Source organism: Euwallacea fornicatus, chromosome 16, assembly GCF_040115645.1.
Source record: "Euwallacea fornicatus isolate EFF26 chromosome 16, ASM4011564v1, whole genome shotgun sequence".
NCBI classification, from domain to species: Eukaryota; Metazoa; Arthropoda; class Insecta; order Coleoptera; family Curculionidae; genus Euwallacea; species Euwallacea fornicatus.
In genome coordinates, this window is record NC_089556.1 from 3,571,336 (window position 1) to 3,593,583 (window position 22,248).

The following is a 22,248-nucleotide window of genomic DNA, read 5'->3' on the forward strand; positions in this document are numbered from 1 at the left end:
AAAAATTGAAATAATTGTTTATTTTTTTCCTTCAACACAAACATATCTATATAATACAAAGGTCTTTGTCTCTGCAGAAACGTCATAAAGGTAACCTACACGAGAATAAATAACTAAGTTCTTTTTAACAAAGGCAAAATAAATAAATTACACTAAAATTTATCAGTAATGGCTATTCAGAGTAGGTACCTACGGGCTAAGTCTTATTAAGGAAAAATTCTGGGTTTAGTAATGATGGTAGAACGGCACTGGGTGGTGTTTCACAAACCTGGCGTTTTCTTGGTGCCCCAGTAAACTCTGTTGATCAGCCCCGCTGTTTACACCATAACTGGATTCCCCTCCTGCGTATTTCTTCTCTCCATATTTGCCCTGATCTGCGGCTTCCTTTTTAACAGCCAATTCATTGCTTACGTGACCTGCCTTTTTGTGTTCTTGTTCATTGAATTTGCCATCTTCGTGTCCTCCCTGAGGTTTTTAGTTATTTTAGCTTTAGTGTGACAAAGACCAATTCATTAATACCTTGTATGATGACGCTCCCTTCTGTCCAAATTGTCCGTTCTGACCGTTGAATGCGTAGTTGTCGGCTTCATCGTGCTCCTCATCGTAGTATTCCTCAGTTTTTCCAGTTTCATCCTTGTGATGGGATGATTTAAATCCTTTGATTACATGTCCCTTCTTGTGTCCTTTTTTGATTGAATGCTCGGCCCCATTTTTACCTATTATTTGGGTTAAAATATTTCGGGTCGTGAGGTGTACGATATTATGTACCATCTTGGTTGAAAGACTGTCCTCCTTGATACTGCTTTCCGTCCTCCACTACATTTTTAGCTCCAGCTTTGTCACTATAATACCCCTCTTCGCCTTTTACGTCTTTCACTGCCTCAGATCCTTGCGAATACCCTTCTTTGCCATGGCTCGTTTCTTCTCCTTTCTTCCCATGAGCTTTCTCGTATTTCGCATCCTCCACATTTTTTTTGCCTTCACTGAATTCGTTCTTCGCTACCTCTTCACCACCTGCGAATCAGTGTCAAGGTATAAATGCGGGTCAAGGTCATGATTAACAATTTTTTTATTGACTAGACAAATGTTACAGTTCAGCTATTGTGAGTTTGTAATATTTTGAACCATGAAACCGCAATAAATAATGGTATCTGTGTTTGTGTTATGCAATACTGTGGTTTCTTTTTAAAACCGAAACATTATTGGTTGTTGCCTACCGTAACCATGCACTATTGGAGCGATATATCCGCCACCGCCTAATCCCACTGCTCCAATTCCAGGCCCGGCCCCGATAAAATGGGGGGCGATGTGACTTCCGTAGCCGATTCCTCCCACACCGATTTGGCCTACTCCTCCGTCAAGGCCTATTCCGCTGTACCCACCGCCGATACCTCCGATTCCTCCGCTCACTCCTCCAACACTTCCGAAGCCTACGGGACCCACACCTCCAATACCGCCTGAAAGTATTTAGTCGTGGCAAACATTGTAACACGTGATATCTCAGAGGAGTGTTACCTGGGGCGATTCCAATTCCCACAGGAGCAACAGCTGCTCCGACTAATCCAGATTCTGCAGGGTAGTATCCGCCTTCTACCACATGGTACCCGCGGACTGGGACTGAAGTAGCAGAGGTTTTCATCATGTCTTCAGTTTCGTAGCGGTATTTGTAGACTGGGGAGCGATCAAAGGATGTTCGGATTCCATCCTCGCAAGAAATCTGGAATGATATTAAAATGGTTAAATTGTTGAAATGGTGATGGAAAATACGAAATCCTGCAGAGTTAATAACAAAGTCTCGAGTTCCATAATTTTAAATCAAATTGAATTTCTTAAAAATAACCAGTTAATAATTCCCTATTGCATTACTCACTTTGCTCAGGTGGTTGGGTCCGATAATAATGGAAATTTTGAACAATCATATTTTTTTTACATAATTATTATTATAGCGGCTTGCTGGCCGTATTTAAAGTTTGTTGCTTTTTAGAAAAAACGATAAAAAAAACACATTTTTTTGGTTCAATTTTTACTGATATTCGTAGAAATTGTTCTTCTACCAAAGTTACTATCATTTTATTTGATATACAGGGATTTTTGGCAAGTTTTACGTGCATTAATAAAGGTTAAAATTGCACTAATTTCTGCACAATATGAGTAGCTTTAAAAGAAAAATCAATTGCTGCCTAATTTAAATTTAGCGCCACATCTTAAATGCTCACACGGAAAGCCAATAAGAATACTTGACCAACCAACATCGAAAGCCTCCAGCTATCAACGAAGAACTAGTATGTTGGTTTCTCTGTCTAATTGTTTCGATAAGACGGTGACGGAAGACTCGAAATATAAACAATTTTTGATAAGTATTGTGAGGGGTTTCTGTCCATATTTGAAATGTTTTAGAGCGAAAGTATAAACGTCCTGGAAATTTCGATAAGAAGAGAATTTCCTAGAAATTAAACAGTGCACAATATCTGTTCCATCGTATCCATTAGATTTATCTGCCTGGTCAGAAAAACCAAATTTTCGTAATGCTGACAAAGTTTTCAGTCAGATAATAATCGTTGGAATATTATAGCAAATAGACGTAGTTATCAGCTATTAACAAATTGCCTCTTAAATATTCAGATTTCGATGAATGCGAATGCGAAGTTTTAGCCCCGAAGAGTTTTTCTATCTACAACTATCTATTGTAAGATTATATTTTAAGGGTCTTTTTTGCCGTTCATGTTAACCCCGAAATAAACTAGGCCGAGGTCCATGTGTTGCTGAGAATATTTCATTCAAAGTGTACCCACTCAAGCCTGAAAATTAATGAAACAAATAGCTTTCGAGTTGTGTTAACATTTAAAATTTTTTGGGTAGTTTTTCGAATTTCAAGCTCTACCTCCTTACCTGCATCACACACAGAACGGCGACGAAAATTTGGACACCACAACCCCGGAGCATTGTTATAGATTTCTTTTACCCTGTAGTGAAGGTGTTAATCCGAAAACGGTCTGGACAAGAACTGACTCAAACTATCACCATCAAAGATTATATACTTAGGGAACAATCTGCATGTAACGATTTGGTTGGATGGTTTTCTTAAAGGCGACCTTTGTGCGGTCGGTGTCCTTGCATCAGTTTTCAGGAAGTACCGAAGAAAAAAGGCTAATGGACATTTTCCACTTGTGTTTTCGCAATACGGTTTTGGTCACATGTGCTCTATGCGTATTCATGTGCTCGATCTCATGAGGATTGCCCCAAAAATTCACACAATGTTATTTTGAGCTCGCAGCACTATTGTAAAAGATATAGATAGTTTATGGGAAGGGATGATGGTGAACAAGCAGTCTTAACCAGGTAGGGTAATTGAGAGCATCGCGGTGTCCGAGGTATGATACCTATGGGAGATTACATCAAGGAATTCAGAGAAGTTCCGAAAATTGACCCCTTATTCGTAAAAAGGTCAATTTAACGGCAATTTAAGCTCTAATCCTTAATTAGAACCGTTAAAAGGTCGACGTAGTTTATACTGTGCAACAATGAGGCAATATGCATTGTTTACGATTTTTCTGACTCTGATTTGGGCTAGATTACTGTCCCAGATGGAAATTGACGTGCGTTATTGACCTAAACTACTTTATTTAGGGTTGCGTTGTTTTCCTGAGAGCACTTTTATCCCTTCCCGTCATCGGCGCCCTGTTGCTATCCACAGGAATGGCGGGAGCAGGGTTTTGGATCAGGCAAACAGGAAATAACGCTGGAAGGCTCCCCAGACCGCCCAAAAAGTTGCGGGCTTGATCCTGATTAAATGTGGGCGGCTGCTATCAAGTGTAATTAACCGAATTTATTACAGTAAAACTCAAGTCGTTGTTATTGTAGGTACGTATTAAAAGAATTCCATAATATCGTATCTATTCTAATAAATAATTGTTTAAGTTCTGATAACGGCACGTCATAATTTCATAATCCTAGGTTTGTTGACTTTTAGATACAGAAAGCCTTGGGGGAGCAAAATATTTGTCGTGTAAATTGGCTATACAGAGGGATCTAATTTGCATGAGATTGGTGAAAAACACGTGAATGAGCAGGCCTGGTTGCTTTGGAGGATTTAAACTGCCACTGACCGTTTTCACAAAAAGCCTCCTCCACGCAGACTGTTTAAGGGTGGTCGATTTCGCCCTTGTTCTGCAACAAATAGCTGCTGCTTTTCCCATATACATATCGGTTGTTTCGGGTGTGTCCTGTTAAAAGTCGCTCATCGTTTCTGTTCCTATCTCGAACTCGCGTTTGACTGCATCTTCTAGGGCAAGTTCGTAAGTATATGCCCGAATATCGTAGCTGTGTTTCTGCATTCATGCATGCATTTCTTATCGTTTTCAGCTCGGCTTTTTTCTGACAAAAAGTCTTTGGTCAGACTTCAAAATAGTGCTCTCCAGCGTGTTCACCTTTTCTACCTCAATGTCTGCATCGGACGAGGAACGAGATGAGTAAGTGCTGTTTCTCAGTATTATTATTCTTATTATTATGGCAAAGGTCCTCCCGTATTCGCGAGCATGTTTAATAACACCTTTTACATAATTCAAACCATAACGTCTTTTTTGTGTTGTCATTATTATGGTTTTTCTCACCTTTTACAGATCCTATATCTTTCATAAATTATGTTTTATTCCGTGACCTTGTCCCTTCTAATTCAAGTATGCATGACCACAATGGCCAAACAAGGAAAAAGCGGCAAGAGAATTGCAAATCGATAAATTATCTACAAATCGATTGATCAAGCCGCTGGTGAGCACACAGGGTGGCACAATAATCCCGGGCCTATAATTTTTCATCACTTTTTTTTATTATTATTAAAATCACGCAATTTCCTTTGGTCTACAAATACGCACTTTCATGCCACTAACCTTGACTTGAAAATTACACCTTTAGTTAAAATAAGAAAAAACCGGTCCATTAATGCGAGAGATGTGAATGTAAGATTTTAATGATCTTATTAGATCAGAAAAAAGTTAAACTAATTTCCTCTGTTGTAACCAACATTTCACGCACGTATTATACCGAGAAATTAGCATACATTCTTTCCTAACTCCCAAGCAGAAAGGTTGATCTTGAATCTGTTATAGGTAGAAACGCGTTTATTACCATAGAGTACGCTCCATACAACGCAGCTCATTTTGAGTCAAATTGTGTGGGGGCCATACCTGGATCTGCCCAAGTTTAGTAGATGCAGTCAATGTAACTCATGCTAACCTAAATTGAGTGTAGATCTGGGTAAACATTGTCTATATTCATTGCTCATAGTATGGGACATTGCGGTTGCTATAATATTTTTTCGTCGGAAATTCGACGTATTCGGTTATTTTCAAAACGTTTCTGGCCTGTTTTGATAGAAGTTTCCGTAATAGTTATGCAGCTGATGAATAATACTACCTAATCCATCTGTCATGCGCAGATATGTTTGTCAGACGAAGACTGAGACTGACAATAAGACTGACATTCGAAAAGGCCCCGGCAAAATTAATGTTTTTCAGATATTCTTGCAAAGACTCTCCAGAGAGTTCTATTGCATTGTTCGCATTGAACGAGCTAGAGGCGCGTGGCGTATTCAGTCCTCTTTTAGGTTTTTAAATGTTAAATTGATCATCAAATATTTATATCAATTTATACCCGCACGGTTTGCGACTGCCTCAATTTAGATCAAATTACACGTTCCTATCGTGGTTTTCCACCATAGCTAACTCAAGTTTGAATGCTACATTTGGTTTTTTGCACTCATTCACATTTTTATTTCAATTGAGGTTTTTACCTCCTTAATTGATTTAAGTTCTTTGCCATAATTCTCTTAATTCCCCGTGTTTTTCTGTTGTCTGAAGTCCGTTTGATAGATTACTTTTTATTATTATCCAGTCTTCGATCGTCAATATCAATACATATTTAAAGCGGACGAGTGGTTTATGATCAATGCATATTTTGTAACTTTAACCATATTGGTAGGATCGCACACGTTTACAGGCACAATATCGCAATACGCCCGATTGACCATGTCGCGGGAGTGGTAATCCCTTGATTTTTTTTTAGTAGAGAATATGAGTCAAGCGATAAATCACTTTAAAGGTTTTTTAATTTTTTAAACAACAGTGTCAAAGTTTTGTTTTTTTTAAAGATTTTTCACAATTTTTAATTTTTCAAAAGTTGGTCGTAAATGCATTCCATTATTCTCCATACAATATACAAACGGTCTTCAAACTCTCTTTGAAGTAATACTTGAAGGTCCTGTACACGAGTTTCTTAAACCACACTTTTAAGGTATACCCAAAAGAAAACATCGAGATGTTTGAGATCGGGAGATTTAGTTGGGCACTAGACGGTGTCCCTTCTACCAACATGTCTTTTAGGAAAATCATTGTCAAGAAAGTGTCAAACCGGTAGAACATAATGTGGAGAGACACCATCCTCTTGGAAATGGAATAGATCCTAATCAAAAATTGGGTGTCCATTTTTGCTCGTTCTTCTTTTGGCGATTTCACGAAAAAACGCATTTTTAGGAATCATCCTAAATAAATTTTTACATTGGGATACATTTTTGAAAACTATGGGAAAAAATAAAAAATATGAAGTTTGTTCTTTCTTGATAATTAAAAGACAGTGAAATTGGGGTCTCAGGGATCGTACGGATATTAATTCATTAGAAACTGAAATTGAGTAATTTTTTTTTCTTAAATTTAGTATTAATTTCTGAAGTTACAATGACTGGGAGTGTTTCACTCGTGGTTCCCCAACAAGTAGACCCACAGGAAAATTCAAACATTTAAATTTTAAAGTTGGACGAGTTATATTCGACGGCTAAAATCGAGATATTGTCGTGAATTATCATTCGGTTGACGCGGTGTCATAATACACTTCATACACAAAGTCTGTTGTTTCGTTGTCAGCCGTGTTACTGTGGCTGCAGGCAAAATCGTGTATGGAACTGGGTTGTGTGGAAATGCTGATACAAAGTTCTTAGCTAGTGGAAGCTTTCTGGGACAATTTGCTTTTCCTGAGGAAATTTGGATTAACTCCACTTTGACTAGATCTGGTGATGGTAAAATGTTGAAAAAAAACCTTTTCTGCAGTCAAGCTATTTTTAATTTTTAAGGAAGACCACAATTGGCCTTGTTATATATTCTGTTTTTAGGTGTCCTGATGTTCGCTTAGAATAGAGAATCCGATAAGTTGTTGATGATTCTGCCGATTTTTCACGGGGTGCTACCACCTTTTCTTCCCAAGCCCGTAACTACATCATAATTAAGCGGTGTGCTAGAATCTGTTAAACCGCTTTAGGAAACTGTTTTCGGTTAATATTGTAGTTTCTACTTTTCCTTTATCCTGAGGTGTTGCTCTCTAGCTGCGAGACGGTCCCTTAATTCCTCTTTGAGAGTCTTCCGTTTCTCTATTTGCTCAAGTTACCACATTTCCTGCCTTTCTTCCTGTTCGCTGTGTGCTGTTGCTGGTGATGTTTCCGCCGTTCCTTTCCGAATTGCTTCAGATCTTCCTTCTGGCATAATCCACGCAATGTCAGGGCAATAAGCGCCCGCTTAGGGTTCAGCATAAGTCTTTGAATATACTGCGTGAAATGGAAAAGAGAACACCCCGGAAAAATTGTTTTATTTAAATAATGTTTGGTGTGCATGTTTGTATATGAGAACATAAAAAAATATTAAATTTTCAACCATATTTATCGATGTATTTACGAGTTATTAGAAAGTTTTGTTTTTTTTTCCACAAAAATTTAAATAAATATCAACAATACGACTGCAAAATATCATTTATTGGTGTATTGTGTGCTTAGAAAGTGCATTTAGATTAATCAAATATGTCTAAATGCAGAATGCAGTGAAATTTTTATCAATTGAGAACGACTTTGAAGGAGGTATGACTTGTGGGTGTACGAGAGGCGGATCGGTCATTTAGGGAAATCGCCACTAGATTGAACCATAGTATAAACATTATAGTAAGATGTGGCCAGGCATAGTTTCTAGAAGTGCAAACGGGCAGAAGGAGAAGTACTAAACGATTCCGAAGAACTACAAAACACCAAGATCGCTGCCTTCGAATTATGACCCTAAGAGATGGTCTCGTCGAGGACGCTGGCGGATCAGTGACTTGCTGAGTAGGGAAGGCCCTTTGGGATACGAATCATTTATTGTTGAATAAGAAGTTTCGGACTGATTTCTTACCGACCTCATTTTACGTTATCCCACAACTTAAATCAACTGCAATGGCGCAGAGAAAGGATGCATTTGAATCCGGAATGGGATAATAATGTGTTTAGTGACGAATCCAGATTTTATTTGGGTACGCATGAAGGCCGAGCAAGAGTAAGAAGAAGACGGGATAAAAGATGGGATCCTCAGTTTACAATATAGACGCATGTCCATCAAACTTTTAGAGTAATGGCTTGGGGTGCTATGGCATATGGTAGCAGGTCACCTTTAATTTCATTAGAGGCAGTATGACAGCCCAATATTACATCCAAGAAGTCCTGGAGCTGCATCTGGTGCCTTATTTAGAAATTCTTGTTAATCCAGTTTCCAGCTGAACAATGCACGACCACATGACAATGGACCTCTTTCAACAAAATGCGATCAATTTTTTATCTTGACCACCTCGCGTTCCAGATCTCTCACCTATTGCACATGCATGGGATATTGCAGGTAGAACGTTGCATAATTTACCTCATTCCCCACAAACCCTATCGACGCTATATCATGCTGTCCAGTTAATCTGGAATGAGGTCTTGTAAGAGGATATCAATCACTTCTTTAGATCCACGTTTAAACGTGTACAGGAATGTATAAAACACCGCGTGTGATCGAGAAATTACATTTTGTTTTTTTGTTTTTTATCAATTAAATTTCTTCAATTTTTTAAGGAAGTACTTGTTTTAGGGAAAGAAACATGCATATGAAAAATTATTCAAATGAAGCCATTTTTACGGTGCGTTCTCTTTTCTATGTCGCACTGTATAGTTCAGTGGAATCCCGCTTTTATTACCAATCGTTGTGTCTTTGAATAACTCTAGTTTAGTCGCTTTCAAGGTAAACACTATTGACTCGACCAGTCCCAGTAGTCACCAATCACATTACTATTCACTACTAAATACTTTGAATCGCTTATTAGAATCGTTACTTTTTACGGCTCTACTTATCTTAGACTTCCTCGCTCTTATTAACGATCTTCTTATACAGGGTGAGTCGGGAGGATCGTGCCAAAGTTCAGGAGCGTGTTGTACATGAAAAATAAATGTAAAAAAACTCAAATGTTGTTATTCGATTTTCGTTTGTTTGCAAGTTATAGCGTAAATAATTTTTTTTAACTAGGATTCTATTTACCATAAACGTACCTTTCCTGGACGTTGGATTGGACGCAGTGGCCCTATTAGTTGGCCTCCAAGGTCTCCAGACCTCACACCACTAGACTATTGTTTGTGGGGTTGGTTTAAAACTGAAGTGTACAGAGTAAAAGTGGACACTCAAGATGTACTAATTCAACGCATTAGAAATGCTGCAGCTGCTATTAAAGAAAGACATGAAACAATCAGGAGCGCAACGAATGCTCTTCGTAGACGAAGCCGAAAATGTTTAGAAGTTTATGGTAATATGTTTGAACATTTACTATGATATCCAAACGTTAATTCATGGAATTTCTTATGAAATTTATAAATTTTTTAAATTTTATGTTTTAATTTTATTTACGCCATAACTTGTAAACAAACGAAAATCGGATAACAACATTTGAGTTTTTTTACATTTATTTTTCATGTACAACACGCTCCTGAAGTTTGGCACGATCCTCCCGACTCACCCGGTATGTCTAAAGATCCTACGACTAGAAGATTCCACAACTTTCTTACAAATATGCGAACAGGATATCGACACAAATAAAAAGAAGAAACAAATAACTCGTCAAGCGCACCGCCTAAACCTTTTTTTTTTGTTTCTGTGAATTACGTACGTCGGTAGCTTGCCAGTCGTACCAGCCGTACCAGCATATAGAACATATAGATTACTCCCGGTCATCATCTTGCCTATCGGTTCGCAAAAGCTTATAAGCGGTCAGCGAAATTGTGTGCAGTGTATGCATTTCTCATGGGTCAACAAATTACAAGTTTCGGTACTGTAGCTGTCACGTCGTCTTGTCTTTCTGAGAAGTCGACAAGAGTACTTTGTGCTTTGTATCGCGCGAGAGCTGTATGTGTTGTATATGCGTGCATTAGTACTTTTCATTTCAATCCTAAGTTGCGTTATACTTGTTCATTAACTTTTTACGAATTTTATACGGAAAGGATGCTTCATACTAATCTTATCACCGGCATTATTTTCAATTTTCTTTTAATGATCATGCAACCTCTTATAAGTATTTAATTCATCAAGTGCCATTAAAAGTAACATCATATACAGGGTGTCTTAGATGACTTAAGCAATTCCCTGGATTCGCATAGAAAACAGCGAAATGACGCAAGTTCTAGAGGTGCTCACTCCCGAAGGGGGCAAGCTGACATTAGGTTTTGTTAAACAACTGAATATAAATTGCTCATTTTTCCATGTGATAAATTCTAATTATTATTCCGTAAAACGGTGGCTTTTAAATAAAAATTTCCTGTTTCGTTCACCAAGCACGGACTGGCTTTAACAGAATGATGCCCATTTTCTATTACTCATGTAAGTATGATAAAAGTTCCACGACAATTTATTCTAGATAGATTGAACTTTGGTCATCAAAAAATATATTGCGTTCTGATTACGGTGAAATGGACAATTCTCCAAAATCTTATAAAGCCCTTAAAACACCTAACAACATTGGTGAACCACAAGGGGAGAATATCAAAGCAGTAAAAATTTTATCAGTTTATGCCACAGCAACGACACAAAAGTGTCATAATAACACTCAGTACCGGCCTTATGGGAGGGCGACGTTGGCCGAGGGCCCAAGGCGGCAGACTTGCTAAGGCCGGGTTTGATAATACTGGAAAATATTCGACCAGCAGAAATGCATGATATTAGCAAATTATACTTAAATATAGCCGGTCGGTAATTTAAATACTGCACTTAACGAAAACACGTTTGTTTCAGGAACGGTCCGTTCAATCGTCATTGACCCGGAGCACCTTTTTTCACCTTAAGGCATTGTTCATTTGAAAAAATATTGTGGCACCTTTGTTATACACGGAGAAAAAAAGGACGTTATTCTCTTAAAGCCAATCCGTCCTTGGCGAATTTAACGAATACCGTTTTACGGTGCTGAAATTAGAATCCAGCATATTAACAAATGGTTAGTTTAACCGCAGTATTTCGACATAAAACGTTCGAGGAAAACCAGTGGCGAGCTGTTGCCTCTAGGGGTGGGCATCTCCGTAGATCTTGATGATATTTTAATGTCTTCCATATCAATCTGGGGAATTCTGCACGTTTTTATGTTCGCATAATATTACCAAAAAGGGATTTTTATTATTGTTCGTTTTCAATTCTGAGCCGTAGGTGCGTTTTCAGAAGATTCCAATAGTAACCACAGACACCTCACTCGTTTCGCGTCAAGCTTTATGAATAAAAAAAAAACAGGTGAATAAATAGAAAGCGATGCAACCTTTTTCTCAGATACAGTAACACTGTATACGTCATGTGTCATTTGATAACAAATACTCATTTTTTTATAATTCGTGCAGGTATAAAATCGTCGATTAGCAGGACAATTTTCATATCGAGGGGCTTCCTGCACTAAATCCCAGTACGAGCATATCGTCGTACATTTGAGCAACGGTTTAAATACACGAAACTATCATTTAACGTTCGTTTACAGTAGTAATCTAAAAAGCCAATTTGATATGACTGACTTTAAAATAGCCAAATGTGTTCAGAGTGAAAATAGTGAAAACAGTCCAGCCGAGCCCGACCCTGCAATCAGGTATCATTGATTTTTTTACATTTTATGAGAAATTTTTTAAAATTATAAAGTTCCACTCAGCTGTTTACGTGTCTTCCAACCATTTATTCATTATTACCTAGAACACTTATTTCATATCAGCTTTCTATCACTGTAATCCGCTTGAAACATTTGAAGTATCCACGAGGGTCATCAAATTTTCATTTCAGGGCATAGTCTGCTCTTTATCGTTGCGTCAACATTGTATTTGATAAAAGTTGAAGAAAGGGAGGTAATTGAAGTGTTATATCAATATTCCCTCCGTAATTATGTTTGCTTACATCGTGCAAATCGATTTTAGGGTCGAATAAGGTCAAAGAAAGATGTATGGGTGAAATGCAATTATAAATTAGTCTGAGTAACGGGAATTCCCCGGAGTAAATGTGAAAATCTTGACACTATGGTGTACGTTAGTTTTCTAGTGACACGCAATATATTATATGATTGTTATGTAGATAGTAGATAATGACAAAAAGGGTTTAATGTTTGTTGGGGATCTCGAGATATAAATTATCGTTTGCATGATAGAATTTCGAGATGCCAATGCATCCATCTCCATCCAGCAATTTTCAAGGGAATATGATAACGTTGTCCTTAATTGCTGATTGAATTTCACAATATTCTTAAGCAAAACAGATTATGAACTTTGACTGCATTGCTTTAAATATTCCAGATATCCAGATGGAACAGTCAAACTTCGTAATCCACACATCGAACTCATGGATCAGGATATTCTCTACCATATCGCCTTGGGTAGCGAATCACACGATTTAGTAGAGATGTTCGGTGACGTCAAGGTAAAAATTATAAGAAAGTTATTATTATATATTATTGTTATATGTACACCGCGACCAGAAGTTCCTCTATTTATATTTTTGTTTATGTAGTTTGTATGTATGGGAGGTACCCCTAAGAGAATGGAAAACTTCGCTCAATACATTATGAAAGAAATCGGCTACAAACTACCCACTGGAACTACCTTAATGGATATCAGTCAATACTCCTATCGTTACAGTATGTACAAGGTTGGGCCAGTTTTGTCAGTCAGTGTAAGTGCTACTGTTGAATTTTCTGTGGTACAACTTATCTGAGAAACTTTCTCTATTTAGCATGGAATGGGAGTGCCTTCCATTGGAATTCTTCTGCACGAGATGATAAAGCTGATGTACCACGCGAAATGCCGGGACCCCATATTCTTTAGGATCGGTACCTGCGGAGGTTTGGGGCTGGAACCTGGAACTGTGGTTATCTCCGATCAAGCGGTGGACGGACTAGGAAATCATTACTATTCAGTGGTAATAATTATGTTGTGTGATATGAATAAGTGGGGTGTATATTTTGTGTAAATATTACAGCCAATACTAGGAAAAATAGTGAAAAGACCCGCAGTCTTCGACAAGAAGTTAGTCAGAGAGATGAAAGCTTTGGCAAGTCCTGATGATCCTTACGAAACTACTGTGGGAACTACCATGTGTGCTGAGGATTTTTATGAAGGTATTATAATTTCGGAATTTTCAAGAATAATAACTTTTGCCCTTTTTCGCTTTTTTAATGTTTCATTTTAATTGGTTTATTCGAAACGATCATTGCAAGTTTCATCGCATCTGTGCAAAACTTTTTAGGACAGGGTCGCACTGACGGAGCCTTCTGCGACTTCACTGAAGCGGACAAACTTGAGTACCTGGAGAATCTGATGAAAAAAGGAGTGTCGAACATTGAAATGGAAGCTTTGCCCTTTTCAGCCCTAACTCATCAGGCTGGCATTAAAGCTGCGATTGTTTGTGTGACCTTGTTGAATAGACTTAAAGGAGATCAGGTTAGTAGAACATTTTTTACTAGATTTTTCTTCAGTACTGGATTTAGGTGGCTGCCCCCAAAGAAGTAATGAACGAATACCAGCAGCGACCTCAAACCTTGGTGGCCCGATACATAAAAAGGTACCTCCAGACTAAAGGCCGATTGACCTCCTTCGATGGGCACGGCTCCATAGCCGTGAAGAGCCCCAGAAGGTTTAAATTGGTGCAGCAGGAATCGCAGACCTTTGAGTAATCTTTAATTTTGTTTATTTTGTTTTTAGTCATCTAGGATAACGTAAACACTGAGGGCGAATGCATGATCCGGTCGGATTAAATTCATGTAAATAAAAGCGACGTTCTTGGACGAAACATTTTTATAAAAAAATATTGGGAAAGCGTAAGACCGTACTGACACCATAATTAATAAAGTGGGTTCTATTTTTGGAATAGCATGTGTTTTTTTTTTTTTTGTTTATTAATGGCAGCTAGTCAAAACATAGTTAGGTTATAATTTTAAGGGGTCTTTTCAAGTAGCTGGGGCAGGGAACAGCACAAAGTACGCGCAAGCGCGGAAATTAGTCGAATTTGCCCATTTTCGTCCGATGGAAATGAATGGGTATTTCGGCAAATCTCCGAAACCCTAAACGCGCATTTAACTTATAGAATATTTATAACGAAACTCGATTTTGCGAAAGTAACCGTTATTTGTAGACTAGAGAGGCAGTTTATCGTTAATCAATGTCAATATAATTACATAATATTTTAAAAGAGTATTGTTAGTGCGTAAGGCGTTTTGAAGTGTACGAGTTGTTGATGGTTCATTTATAATCCAGGTGCTTTTATTCGTGCTTAAGTAGATGGTCGATGTCCGACAGAATTAGTCGAGACAGCAGAAAAATAGAGTTTTCTATGACGAACATATCACTTTAAGAATATCAATAAAAAACGATTTTAGGAGTTTTACGTTTTGTATCGTGGAGTTTTGCGCAATATGGAATTTCAAATTATTGTCATTTTACGAAGAAGAACCACCGTGAGTATCAACACACAAGAGCTGTTTTTTACGCATTAGTTCTCTTAAATACGTAGCGGGGGTACGAGCCTTTACACCTAAGTGTTCGCACGATGTATTATTTTTTTTAATACCACCCAAAGGTCCTTGAGACCCTGCCTAAACGTCACGGTTGCATAACGGGCCGTATTTGTAGCTCAGCTTGACGGGTTAATCTATACTTTTGAAGTCGGATTTGGCGTTGTGGTGCGCACCTGAACTTAAAAACGAAATTCACCATTTATTAACCATATTGTGCATCAATTTAAAAAAAAAGTTAAAAGTGGCTTATTTTCGCTAGCAGAGTGCAAGAGGGACACTTGAATTTACTTATATTCATCTCTCAGTGCCAAAGGCAATGCCAAATCTGAAGCCAACGTGGAGTTTACAAATCCGGCCTTGTGACCAAGTTTAATCGATAGATTGCAATCACCTAAACACGATTTTTTCGATTCAGTGTGATCAGTAGATTTTTCAAAGAAGACTGAGGACAAATTTTGAAATAAACTTTTAAAACGAACATACGTAGAACCTCGATTATCCGTGCTCCCATTATGCGGTCGTTTTGTTAATGCGGTGCAAGACTGTGATTGCGAATTAATAAATATCCGTGAGCCCCTGCGGTTTTGTCTCTCAGTTATCCGGGGTTTCCCAATTTATTGTCAATGCAAATGAAGGTACAGGCGGAAAGGCAAAAATCACGACGAATCAAAACACAAACGAAATTCTTGTTGCAGCCAAGTGCAACAAAATCGGTCAAGAAACTCGGATAATCCGAGTTTTAAATAATAAATTTGGCGCATTTGTTGCATGTCCATCTTCCTGTACAATGTGCGGCAAATATCGTGCCTAAAGAATTTTAAATTTTGAGGAACCTTTGCCATTTCTATCTCTGGAGCAAAAACATTGCTTCAAGAGGTTATTTTAAATAGGTATCATAAAATTTTGCGACCTTCAATTGGAAGAAAACCTGTATTAAGGCCTTTAGAGCCCTGATTTTTAGCTCATGTTGCTAGTAATTTGGGAAAAGTTTCTAGAATCTTCTGGAAAATGCATTTACGGAAGCTTTTGCAGATGTTTCTTCAATTTACCTCTCAAGGAAAACTTTAAACGAGCTAAAAATTTGGAGGATTTAGAGCTATATAGGTTCATATAAATTTGAGTTACGATTTGTCTCACTCATAACCCTTTAAGGCGTTGAAGCCATTTTTTAGTGTGTTCCAAATGAGTACCTCAAGTGGGAAAGAGAAAGAGATGGTTCTTGCGTTAAAAAACCTGTGTGTCCTCACTTAAGCTAGGAACTCGTTAATTGTGTTCTATTCTGCAGCTTTAAGGCGTTTAATGCACTTAATTTTTTTTTTTTTTAATGAAAGTCAAGTGACAATTTAACGAAGTTTGAGCATGATCTGTATGGCGTGCAGCGAATATCACACCATACAGCGAAGGAATTACTGACTTACTTTTTTACAGTTTCTCCTGTACCACATAGCAGTTGAATATACAACAGTGCCTTGGAATCATTATTCTTCCAATATAATATGCGAATTGCTCTGAAAATCCATACTGCAAACAATAAACTGTAGGTGTACAGAAAGAGTTCCGCAGTAAGATGTGTTCAAAGAGGAAACAATCACAGTTCCTCCAGCATATATCTCCAATTATACAGAGTGGCCACTTAACAGCCCCTCAGACTTGTATAAGTTTATTTGTAATTTCACGAAAAATCAATTATGGGGACATATATGAGGCTAATGAAGGTAATTTTTAAATTCAGTGACAAGTCCACAGGGTGCCCCAAAAAAGCGTGGCTTCATAAATTCTAATTTTTGTATACGGAAACATCTGCATTTTTTTCACAAGATAAAATTTCCTTTGGATTCTGTGTTAGTTCATAAACCTTGAGGTGCAATGACTCGAAATTATGACGATTTAAAATAATTTTTAGATATTTACACTGCCAGTTTTATCCGAAATAATTAACAATTCCATTAACGTTTAACGATAAATGTGACGTTATTTTATACTAAAATGAAAAAAAAAAAAATTTTCTTTCATCCTACGTCATAAAAAACATATTTGAAAAAATCACGAAAATTGAAGTTCGAAAGGTGAAAATCAAAGTTGTTATTGTGAATACTCTATGTATCTTTGACTAAATGAGTATTTTTGTCTGCTTATATGATCTTACATGGGGAGTTCATCGTAAAATTATCAAGAGCTAACTTGATTTAACTGCGATAATAATTTTTTACGAGACACTGCAAATACTTAAAATTTCTTTTTAATCGTCATAGCTTCGAGACACTGCGCCCCAAGGGAAAAGTAACGTAGGAACTAGCAAAGGATCAAGAGAGGATTCCATCACGTGAAAAAATATACAGGTAGTTCTATTTGAAAAAAGCACACTTTATGACGTCTCCATTTTTTGGGACACCTTATAGGGTTTTTACTCATTTTAAAACGTACCTTCGTTAGTCTTATACGGAGCGTTATTGAAAAGTGTTTGATATTTCACTGATTGATTTTCGAAGTAATTTTAAGATGGAAATTTTCTATAAACATGTGTCCGAGCTCGTTTAGTTTTCAAAATACGGGGTGTCAAAACTGAAAAAATTATCACATATTTTTTCATTTCTTTTAGTTCCTTCAAAACTAATTTTACGAAATATCGTGTCCGGGGGTGTTTTGGACGTGAAATTCAAATTTATCAACAACTTATTTGTATCTTCTAGAGGGCGCCACAAGCAACCATTAGGATATTTTTGAAACACCTTTTTTTTTAAAACTTTCTATGTTAGAACTTCTTGAAAAATCACCCTATGAAATATCGGACAATTGTTTAACATCACTCTGTATACATCCCCACAATTGATTTTTTTATGAAATCACAAATAAACTCGTAGAAGCCCGAGAGACTGTTGATGGACACCCTTTGTTCAATGGAATTGAAGGCATAAAAGCGAAGCTCTGTGGACACTTGGACACACTGGGCTCAGAAAACTTACCCTTTTTCGATAAAAGGGTGTCGGGGCTTGATTTGGAACAAATTTGGGAGCAGGATTAAAGGCCAAATTCTCGTGTGAGCACTTTTCGGGAAACACTATCGGACCTCCACTGGAAATTTTTAAATAAAAATCGTTTGAATGGGTGATTAGAATCTTCACAGCTTAGCAGAAACCCCCTTTTTTTTAATTTCTGAAAAAAACTGCATTGAGGGTAGTTCAATCAAACAGGGAGTAGACGAAAGCAATTTCATGCAGCATTAAGACTTAAACTTCAACCACTTGTTTGGACACCCATTTAACGTCCAAACGAGCCTGTACTTCATATCGGAGCAGCTTGCTCGCAAAGTGTCCTAATTTTTTCCCTAAAAATCCTGTGACACTGTGGGTAAATTGTTAAATTTTTTCCTTGTACGATCGATTTTCTCCTGATCAGTACTTTAACCGCTATTCCTCACACGCATCGCGGTTAATCACGGAATTTTTCTAGCTTTAGATTACAATCCATAGTACTTTAAGGTCGTTATGAAACTGGTTGAAAAGTGTCTTTGTTATTGTATTATTGTTAAGTACAGCACCAACCTTCTCGTGTAGCCTCTACGGCTTATTTACCTACATGATGCCAAACCTCGTACCTATTGATTATAATGTAGCTAGTCTTGTTATTGTTACGTTAGTCTCATTTCCAAAGCTTCAAATTTAAAGCTCGTTTTCCAAATTGTTAGCATTCCCTCTGATGTTGTTGCTGTTATTATATGCCAGTCTGGCATGTAAGTGATGGATTTGAGTTGCACGTAAGGGGGAATCCCCCGACATGGTCGGTAGGTTGGCACAAGTGGAAGATTGATAGGGCCTTTCAAGGAAGCGGCATAAATACCAACGATATTAAACCAGACAATATCGTTAAGTTTTGATGATATTAAACAACGATACTTATTTTGAAAGTGCTTTAGTTAAGGATCTAATACAGGCATGTACTGCCTCGGATTCTATTGTTATAGGTGCACAATTTTCGGTCTAGTAATGTTGTAAGAAAGCCTAAATAACTTCAATGCAAATGCTGTTTTGTAGGTACAGTTATTAATTATCCTAATTTGATTATTAACGTGAAAGCGTTGCTCGGTGGTTGTTTCGATTTATTGGACTTGATTGAACACCAATTTGTGAAGATTTTTAATTGTAAAATATCCGAGCGTGATTCTTATAATCAGCATATTTCATTGGAAAGGTGGTTGCAACTCACTCATTCCCATTTACATTTGTTGTGATGATGATTATTATTATTATTATTATTATTATTATTATTATTATTATTACTATACCTCAATTAAGTATATGATCATGTTAGATATTAATATGCGTAAGTACGAAACATTGTTACAAACTCGTGTGTGTTGGCTTTAAATAAAATTACATTTACAGTAAAATTATCGTAGAGTTACTTGCATCCAGAATTCTTGAATATTTGGGAGAAACTGTTCGTGAGATAAAGTCCACGAAATGAGCGCGGCAAAGGCGCGACGCTCCGATTTTCGATGACGCGATTTCTTGTGAAAATGCGACTCTGTAGCTCAAGTTGACTTTGCCGGTAAAGTGCTAAAGCACTGGATGCGCATTAACCCGGTACTAACGAGGTATGCGGCTCGAAGGGTGCGGTACACTGCGGAAAAAATTTACGCAATTTTACTTCATTCAGTGCGCGTGCGTGACGATTTACAGAGCTCTTAACCTGTGGAAAAAACGGGTGATGTAGAGATTTTTAAGTCTCGACGTAAAATAATGGGCAAGCCCGCGAAGTTGTTGCCTTTTATGACACGCGAAGCCGAACAGAATGCCCACTGAAATCATTGGATAAGGTCCAGGAACGAGTCGCTATGGCTCCTGGTGTAAGTATTTGAACCATTCAGGGGGTTTCCCAAGAAGTCAGAAGCACAGAAAATGGGGAATCTTCTATGTTTTTGAGTCCCGAAAAGCGAGAAACAACGAAATTTAAATCCACCCTAGACGATTGTTACATCAGTTGGCTAAAAAGACGAATCATAAAGTTCTACTTAGAAGAAAAGACAGTTCCAACCTTAAGTCGCATCCATAAGAAGTTTAAGGAGAACTGCAGTTATTCGGGATGTTGTGAATATTTAATGAAGATTAACAGAAAATTATTAATGGAAAAACCAGGCATTGAAGCTATGAGATTTCATTATTTGAGAAAGGGGGCCCCTTTCGGAAACTGAGAAAGGGCTATATTTAGGAACATCGTAATTATTCACAAATTATAGATTTTTAGATTTTAAACAAGATGCCGCCGAGGAAATTGGGGCGTTCGATTTGAAGTAAACAAGAAATTGAGGCTTAACGCCTCGTAAGTTCAAACTCTTATTTCGGGGGTTATAAAAAAATGTTTTTTTTTTTTTTAAATAAAAACACGCCAAATCGTGAGTTATTAGGTACTTTTAGAACCCCACAAGATCAATTCCAAAATTCGCAGTGCTTAGGGTATAGCACCACTGCGACATTGCAGCTATAAAAATTTTCGAGTTTTTCCGGATAACTCGGAAACGGTAAATTTTTGAAATACGATCTTTTTTATAAATTGATCTTAAAATTTGATAGGAAATTCGAAAAGGACGAAAAAATTTGGGAGTTTCATTTTAAAAAACTTGATGTGACTTTTATAACACACACACACACACATGAAAACACTATTAAAATACTTATAAAATACTCTTAAAATCCTTATAAAGTACTTTTAAAATACTCTTAATCACGGAAAACTGTCATATGAAACATTTCCTTTTATAGCTCATATTTATTGAGATATCACACTTTGACGCACTAATGAGCAAGAATGTATATTCTACAAGAAGTACTGAATTAATCATGCGATCGGCAACACCTCTGAATTTAGCCTAAAGCTTCGGTTAGACGCGATGTTAACTTGACATAACACTTCTCCAAATATGTAACTTGCTGTTGCGTTTACCCACAAGCAAATAGTTGAAACGATTTTTCTTCGCAAGTGCTACACAGACACTTTAACTGCATGCTCTCAGCGAGTGATTGCCGCACCTGTAGACACGACTTTGTCCATTCTCGAAAAATGTCTGGTCGTAGGAAGAAAATTGCTATTGTTGCAATTATGCAGGAAAAAATAGTGGAAAGTCTAGAAAGATAATATGACTTAAAGATTGGATTGCTGGAAGGTCTTCTTTCGGCGTTTGTGCGATATTGTTAACGGTTAGGAAATGAGAGTCCAAATCAGTCGAAAAATTTTTTGCATGTGTCGGTGATTTTGATTTTTCGCTGGAATTCGTGTTTGAAAAAATATCAAAATTTGATAACAACACGAGAACAAAGAGAACGATTACGATTAAAAATTTCAGGGGATTAAAATATTCCCAAGTGCTTTCGCATAAATACCAGGTGTACCTGTATGAAATGAGCGCTATTTTGTGAAAATAAAACACCAAATTTAACAAGGAAAGAAAAAAAATTATTCAAAATATTGACCATTGCTTTCTACACATTTTGACCACCTTTCTGGCAATTTATGGATACCACGCCAATAGAAATTTGCCTCTTTGGCATCAAACCAATTAGACACCCAATTTTCTACTTCTTCGTAGGAATCAAAGTGCTGCTCAGCCAATGCGTGTCCCATCGATGAAAACAAATGGTAGTCCGAAGGAGCCAAGTCTGGTGAATACGGCGGATGGGGTAGCAACTCCCAGCCAAGTGTTTTGATGGTATCCTGAACCGGTGTTGCTTTCTGTGCAGGTGCGTTGTCATGGAGCAAAATTACCTTCCCGTGTCTTCTGGCCCATTCTGATCGTTTTTCGATCAATGCATTGTTTAAATTAATCAATTGTTGCCTGTAGCGAACAGTATTAACGGTTTCATCAGGTTTTAAAAGCTCGTGGTGCACCACACCTCTCTGATCCCACCAAACACACAGCATTGCCTTCTTGCCGAATCGATCAGGTTTTGCAGTCGATGTTGATGGTTGTCCCGAATCAACCCGCGATTTTTTCCGTTTAGGATTTTGAAAATAAATCAATTTTTCATCTCCAGTAACAATTCGATGCAAAACTGATTTTCTTTCGTGCTTTTGAAGCAAAATTTCACAGGTGTTTTTTCGGTTTTTCATCTGTCTTTCGTTCAATTCATGCGACACCCATTTTTCACACTTTTGGATCCTTCCCATAGCTTTTAAACCATCAGAAATTGTTCGTTGTGCAACATTTAACATTTCTGTCATTTGCTTTTGACTTAAAGAGTCATCTTCATCTAATATCGATTGCAGTTCGGCGTCTTCGAACTTTTTTGGTGGTCTGCCACGTTCTTCATTTCGCACATCAAAATTGTGATTTCTGAATCGTTGAAACCATCTTTTGCATGTTGCTTCTGATGAAGCACAATCACCATATGCCTCGACAAGCATTCGATGTGACTCTGCAGC

General features: G+C 37.5%; 2 protein-coding genes across 11 annotated transcripts; one reads left to right on the forward strand and one right to left on the reverse strand.

The window, feature by feature from the left end:
- Positions 1-5: 5 nt before the first annotated feature.
- Positions 6-3,015, reverse strand: LOC136344164 (uncharacterized). Its single transcript, XM_066291356.1, has 6 exons — positions 2,890-3,015; positions 1,516-1,717; positions 1,218-1,457; positions 769-1,014; positions 520-716; positions 6-465 (listed from the first exon to the last, which is right to left on the reverse strand). Exons 1-6 carry the CDS (start codon positions 2,941-2,943, stop codon positions 226-228), a joined length of 1,179 nt encoding a protein of 392 aa, XP_066147453.1. The 5' UTR covers positions 2,944-3,015; the 3' UTR covers positions 6-225.
- Positions 3,016-3,970: 955 nt separating this feature from the next.
- LOC136344166 (uridine phosphorylase 1) lies at positions 3,971-14,186 on the forward strand. Of its 10 annotated transcripts, none has more exons than XM_066291362.1 (9): positions 10,014-10,214; positions 11,687-11,925; positions 12,617-12,740; positions 12,831-12,992; positions 13,053-13,238; positions 13,299-13,437; positions 13,566-13,759; positions 13,807-13,962; positions 14,021-14,186. In XM_066291362.1, exons 2-9 carry the CDS (start codon positions 11,846-11,848, stop codon positions 14,036-14,038), a joined length of 1,059 nt encoding a protein of 352 aa, XP_066147459.1. In that variant the 5' UTR covers positions 10,014-10,214; positions 11,687-11,845; the 3' UTR covers positions 14,039-14,186. The 10 variants fall into 10 exon arrangements, with proteins under 10 accessions (XP_066147461.1, XP_066147459.1, XP_066147460.1 ...); XM_066291363.1 differs by having other exon boundaries at positions 13,807-13,952; XM_066291365.1 differs by having other exon boundaries at positions 13,807-13,880.
- The last annotated feature ends 8,062 nt before the right edge of the window (positions 14,187-22,248 follow it).